Source organism: Priapulus caudatus, unplaced genomic scaffold (genome assembly GCF_000485595.1).
Source record: "Priapulus caudatus unplaced genomic scaffold, Priapulus_caudatus-5.0.1 Scaffold293, whole genome shotgun sequence".
Lineage (NCBI taxonomy): Eukaryota > Metazoa > Priapulida > Priapulimorpha > Priapulimorphida > Priapulidae > Priapulus > Priapulus caudatus.
This window is the reverse complement of record NW_014577354.1, coordinates 282532-289515: the sequence shown is the minus strand read 5'-3', so window position 1 is coordinate 289515 and position 6984 is coordinate 282532. Positions and strand designations below refer to the sequence as shown.

The window sequence follows — 6984 nt, the reverse complement described above, 5'->3', positions numbered from 1 at the left end:
AAACGGAATGACCGCATTCTGAGAGAGAGAGAGAGAGAGAGAGAGAGAGAGAGAGAGAGAGAGAGAGAGAGAGAGAGAGAGAGAGAGAGAGAGAGAGAGAGAGAGAGAAAGAAAGGGGGTGGGAGAGCGAGATAGAGAGAGAGAGATAGGCGCACACAGAGAGGAGAAGAAATTAAATAAAATTGTTAAAGGATGATTTCGTTAGTGTATATTTCTTCTTTAGTTAATTGTAAAAAGACACTTTTTCTAGTACAAAACGCAGCCTTCACTTGTCAATGCGTTTTATCTTAACCCTTATTTCTTTCGTGTTAGTCTCTATGGCTTTAAGTTTATTTTTTATGAGATTTATGAGATTATGTCATGAGTATCAACGCAGGAGCTCCTTGTCAGCTGATTCGTATAGTTCGCTTTGCCGCCGTTCAACATGCGTCGCGCTAGTGGTCGCAGCACCAGCGGAGCCAAGCGGATAAACAACAAGCAACAAGTTAGTTGTTTTTATTTACTCCACTGTCCTCAGTCTCCTGATATCATAATAATATGATAAGCTATGTAATAAGCCCATAACCTGTGAACAGTGAAGCCCATGACACTACCACTGTCAGTGACACTCGTCTCCGTCTAGTATAGGTAGGCCTACAGCAGTGTTTAGCACTGTCAAATTGCAGCGTTGTAAAATTGCAGCTCTAGAACTATAGGCATAGCCCGCTTACATTGACTGCCGCTGGAAGGCAATCCTGGCATTCCTGGCAGGCAATCCTGGCATTGAATCCGCTGGCCGCCAGCGGCAGTCAATGTAAGCGGGCTATAGTACTAGAGCTACGTTTAAATATGATTTTATTGATATAGCCTATAGGGCCTATTTTTGTATTCTTGCAGTTTCAGTAGGCCTATATAGCTACTTCTTCAGTTGTTCCAGTAGTAGTTACTGAGCCACTTACTGACGTATGTAAACGTGATGAATCCAGATGGAAGGGAGGCAGTTAAAGAGATCATCTTGGCCGCGAAAGAAAAAAAAGGCAAGATGACAGAGGTAGGGTCGTCGGTCGCAGTCACTATATAGCGACTTTGCAGTTATTTTGTTGAATGTATGTCAAAAATAGTGCAATATCATTTGTGGTTAATTATTTCATCATGATAGCCTCTAGCTCTAGTACTATAGCCTCTAGCGTGCATTCGATGAAGCATTACCGTCTCGAATATACCACCCGAATGAGAGAATGTGGACAGATATGGACGTTGAAATTAAAGTTTGATGTTTTGTCCTGCAGGTGTCGCTAACGAGCGACATGCTTCCTCTTGGAAATGGCAGCAACCAGCGACGGCAGAGTTACCAGAACGGTGCTGATCTGTTCTTGTATACAGTAATGTAACCCAACAAGAGTATAGGGTACCCTACTCTTGTTGGGTTACATTATTGTATTTAAATAACATAATGAGTACCTAACTAACATAAATAGTAAATAATTGTATATGTAACTAACATAACATAAATAACGTATGTTAATTTATAATTAACATAATTATAAACCTCTTCCATAAACATTTTTTGAGGTACCGGTAGTTGATAATTGGTAGCAGAAAGGCGCTGATGATGTACGTGGTATAGTCATGAGTGTATAATATAGATATCTATATACATAATTACTTTTACAGTTAATACGATATTACACAATTAACCTGGTATCACTGGTATTACATTTACGGTTATTACATATATATAATACTATAATATCCTATGCATATACTCCTGCTAAAGTGTGTGGTTTGTAATTAAGCCTTTGTTAGCTACGTGAAACCCCGTTTCTAGTATATAGTCTATGCCGATCACGCTGTCACATGCAGCTTACAAAACTACAAATGGCTCAGCTGTCAATTCATAGTACTCTCAATCAGTGGAGATCCTTTCTATAATGCACTCAGAGTAGGTTGGAAATGCAGAAAATGAAAACCACTGGGTCACTCTATAGTAACTAGTATTATCTAGGTTAAGTGTTAAATTTAATTTTATGGAATTCTAAAATCACACATGAGGCTGTAACCAGCAGTAATCATCGTTGTCTTCACGAATGAAAGGTTCTAAACACTGGACCTTCGGCCACAAGCCGCAAAATTACTGAGCGGACTAAATTTTACTGGACCCAATATTATTTTGAAATTTTTGACAATAAAGAACAAATACAGTAATATCCTATTTGTATTTTACCTATAATGAATCACCTTTACAACACTGCTCATGATAACAGTAAGATAATCCGTATCAAATATACTCACATGCCTCTACACAATGCAACTACAATAAAACTGCAAAGATAGAATGAATAAAATCTGCGTTAGTCTTCAGTGAGCATGTATCACACATAACCGGTTCTACACACTGTATGATAACAAGTAAACTAAGGATACCTATGAAATATACATCACACTACCTCTACACACTGACTACGATACAGTAGACATACCTATCAAAATAATTCATTCATATACTTCTACACACGCTATCATAACAGTAAGTAATACCTATGACGTTTGGTTATCGCTGAAACAAGAGTTTAAAAAGTGTTATTATCTCCTTCGTGTTTTGAAAAAGGGCAGGCGAGTGAAAAAATCCACACGCCTTGGCTTGCCGAGGTGTGTGAGTGTGAATTTGCATCCGAGTGCCCGCAGGTTCAGCGAGGCGAAACTAGGTGTTCGGGGGCATGCCCCGAAAAAATTTGAAATCTAGACTTCATGAAGCCATTTCCAGCATTCTTGATAAAGAATTGCTCTGCATTTGTACTCCTTAATTGGACCATTTTTAGCTATTGTTTTTCAATCCAACAACATATACAGTCTCTGACATCATGAACTTTGAAGGATACACTTGAATCACCATTTAGCAGTGCTAGTCAAAAGAAGCAATCACACTCATATTTTTCAAAGCAGACGTATTAACAACCTTTAATAGTATTTGCAACATCCCACTAATCATATCAGTCACTTGGAATTTTTTGAATTTTTCAATTTGAAGGTAATTTCAGTTTTCATTTCAAGAAAACATACTGTTTTGCGCAATAAAACTTCACTAAAAACCTATCGCGGCTTTTTATTTTCATTGTCAGCTGCACTCTTATCATCAGTCCTCGATCTGCTGTACAATTGAAATACAGTAACCGTCATATTCATCATGTATGGCTTGCGTATGATAGGCGACGGTTTGGTTTTGCGTTTTGGTTTCGTTGGAGGGTGCCGGCTGTGCAAAGCAGTCCAAGCCGGCAGTAGGCTTTTGTGAGTTAGCGACCCCGGTCGATGGTGTTGTGTTACGTTGAGTCTGTGTAACGGAAAAATACAGAGTCAACGGATACGTCAAACTTTCGTCGGTGAAAATAAAATGATGAGCGGATGAATTGAGTTCCAAAGACTGCTGTGGTATACAGCGTACAACTGTCGTTATAAACATGTGAAACCGAGTTCCGGCAATGCATGTTCCGTGATGTTACCAACCGGTGTTTGCGTTTATTCTTCGAGTTGCTACAAGTTTGGATTAATGAAAAACAAAACACGAAGAGTGTGTCATTTTGATACATGCTTAGATGACGCGTTTTCTTCGCAGTTATGCTATTAGCCAGAAGTATCCTATACAATACTTTGATAAATACTTTTAAATCACTGTAACTAGAGTGCTGAAAAAAACGGGGACCGACGTCCGCATTTAACTTGTTAAATTTACTGGACCGAGAGAGATTTTGGTGGTCTCGGACACGGGTCCACCGCCTAACGTCGAAGACTGGAAGCATGTGTCACCATTTACTAAGTCTTGTTTCACAAATATTTGGTTCCCAGTCAGTCTTTTACACATAATCTTCTTTCCAATTTGTATGCTCATCTCCAATTAATGATTCCAGAAAACTTAAATTTGATTCAGATTCAGATAATTTTTTGTTTCAGACAATGGCAACCATCTGGCGTCCATCTTGCCCGTCCCCGGTTGCTGCCCCTTTGACGCGCGGCGAGAAGTTCGATTCTGAAAGTCTTCCACTGGAACTTGTCGAGACGACTTCACAGGTGAGCGTGCTTCGTTAGATGAGTCGTCAAACGACGTCTAAGCTACACAATAGTAGGGTAGACTTTCTCACTACGATAAAGTTCGCTGCACAGCACGCCAAACAGCGTCTAAGCTACTAAATAGTCTGGTAGACTTCCGTACCGATAATATATTTACTGCACGTAGTAGATGTATATATATAATATATATATATATATATTATATGTATATATCTAATGATCCTCAGGAGTAAGATAAAGGGAAGGAGTGCTGACTTCAATAAACAAGGGAAATTCGTTCATTTACATGCCTTATAATACGCACGATTCTACAACAGCGTAACTCATCCAACTGTGAGCTCAAATCGGACACAGTACATTCGACCATATCATCGTACCAGATCGTTTCGCGTCGTAACAGCCCGCAATCCCGGCAGATAGCAGACTAAAACATACACACGATCTTCGGGCACTCTTTGTCCATTAATTTCAAGTCTCAGTAGCAATCGCCTATACTCAAAAAAGCAGCTCTACTAACCCATCCGCTGCACGGAGGCATTGCGCTCACGGGCGAGGCGCTGTGGCTAGCAGGTGATTTAGGATCAACGCAGACACTTCGGCGAATAGACCTTTGACCGGTATGACAGCCTAGCAATGTTTGCCTGTTGTAACATACCGGCATGCCGAGCACCACGCACGCCAATCCCGCTATCAGCAGCAGCTCCCTGCGAGCCACAGCGCCTCGCCCGTGGAGCGTCAAGCCCGTGGACATGTGGTAGATAGCTGCCTTTTGTTTGAAATATAGGCGATTGCTACGGTTGATTCATGGACAAAGATTGGAAGATATTGTGTCGATTACTGTGTTTAGTCTGGATTACTCCGGATTGCCCGGGTCTACGAGAAACGCATCTGCGTAGCATGATGTCGAATGTACTGTGTGCCGACTTTGAGCTCAAGTTGGATGAGTTTAGCGCGTAGTAATCGTAGTATTATGAAGGTAGTAAAATGACGAATTTCCCTTGTTTATTGGAAGTCACCGTCCTCCCATTATCTACTTCCTGATTATATGTATATATATATAATAGTATACGATTATATCAGTTGAATATATATGTGTATACTCCAAAACACGCTGCTGAGATTCGGCACAACGCCTAAGATGTCCTTGCGACCGGTTGTGTCATGTCCATTTTGCAGCCCGTGCTCCACGATGTACAGATGGCGGTGGAGTTTCTCACCAATGACGGTCGGTTCGAGTTGTACACGATGCTGTATCGACGCATTCTCGTCATCTGGTTCCTGATTAGCGTCGTCATACTCATCGTCTTCTGCAGCGTAGGTGAGCGAGAAAACGTCACAAAATCATCACCGAATCATAGCAGAATTGTCATAGAAATTGTAACCGATTCATCACAGAATTGTCGTAGAAATCATCACCAAATCATCACAGAATCGTCATAGAAATTGTCACCAAATCATCATAGAATTGTCATAGAAATCATTCCCGAATCGTAGCAGAATTGTCATAGAATTGATAACCAAATCGTCACGGAATTGTCTCGTAAATCGTCGTCACGTCGTCGACACATCATTATCGCAGCGTTAAATTGTGCCGCGAGATCATTTGCCGCCATCGGTTTGTCGAGTTTACCGATCGTTTGCTACGGGGCACCGCCGACTCGTGTTGGGATCGGTGAGCCGCACGCACGTACCTCGGTTTTCGATTTTTCGAAAACAAGAGTTTGTGGAACGTTTTCCAGGAATCCGGGGCCTGGAGCTGTTCGGAGGAGTGATCGTGTGGCTCATAATCCTCGCCGTGGGAGTCTTCCTCTGCATGTACGCAAAGAGAAGGGTAGGTGAAGTCTTGGAAATTTGTCTGAAATCTAGGGCCAGTATTGATTTCGTATATATATGTTTGATTTCTGCTTATATAACTTTGAATAAAATTCTTAAATTCCGGACCTGCTCAGAATTTATCGTTGCTAGACTGGAGGACGGGCTGCTATTTCCAAGATTTATAGATGCACTATGCAATTGTCTAGACTAACAGTGTCGTCTGCTGTGTGCGTGTGAAGCGATTTCCGCGTTAATTGACAGTATCAATAACTCTGTACATTTACTGTCCCTTGGGTATAGCTTGGTTACCATGGTGGATTTTTATGAGGAGTTGTTGGTTTTTTCTCACGATGCTTGTTGTTGATTACAGATGGACTATAACCTGAATAAGGCAGTTGGTGCAGCGAATCGGATATTGATAAAGCACAAGCTATTACTGTGCTTGGAGGACCTGGGAAGAATCTCTTGCCACAAGTTATCTGTATCCTGACTAATTTGCGAGCATGTGTGCATGCACATAGCTGTGTGTGTGTACCTGCGGGCATGCGTGTGTGTGTGTGTGCATGTGTGTGCGTGTGTGTGTACATGTTCCGATGACCAACACGTTATGATTTTCCACAAGTGATTTATAATCCTTGATGACTGGTTTAGCTACACTTTTTTTCATATGACATCAGCGAATGTGTGGTAAGTTTAGTTGCAAGTTATTTTATTTTGGCTGTGAAACTGATTGAACCTAGTATACATGAGTTAACAGCAGTACATCATTTCGAGTACACCTGTGCTATTGTAACAAACCAATGCATTCAGACGGTTACAAATAAAACTAGTATACTGACAAATGAGTTTTAAGTGGCCTGTCCTTTGCTGTAAAACACTCGCATCTCTGTGCGTTCCCAGGTTACGATAGCAAATAAATTATTCGATGAGGAACAAGATCAGAAAGCAAAAGCAGCATCGCGAGCAGCGGGGACAGCAAAGTTTGTACGTTATATTGATTATTCACCCCTCACAGAGAGAGAGAGAGAGAGAGAGAGAGAGAGAGAGAGAGAGAGAGAGAGAGAGAGAGAGAGAGAGAGAGAGAGAGAGAGAGAGTAAGAGAGAGAGATAAAGAAACGGAGAGAGAGA

General features: G+C 41.2%; 1 protein-coding gene across 5 annotated transcripts in view; it reads left to right on the top strand.

The window, feature by feature from the left end:
• Positions 1–413: 413 nt before the first annotated feature.
• LOC106808663 overlaps positions 414–6984 on the top strand; it is an 11952-nt gene continuing 5381 nt past the window's right edge. For 3 of the 5 annotated variants that reach the window (XM_014811480.1, XM_014811479.1, XM_014811475.1), the window contains exons 1-9: positions 414–484; positions 877–1030; positions 1269–1338; positions 3925–4041; positions 5218–5359; positions 5781–5872; positions 6227–6337; positions 6508–6543; positions 6757–6840. In XM_014811480.1, the coding sequence (XP_014666966.1) occupies positions 1303–1338; positions 3925–4041; positions 5218–5359; positions 5781–5872; positions 6227–6337; positions 6508–6543; positions 6757–6840 (618 nt within the window). In that variant the 5' untranslated portion in view covers positions 414–484; positions 877–1030; positions 1269–1302. The other 2 variants (XM_014811478.1, XM_014811476.1) reach the window with 2 other exon arrangements.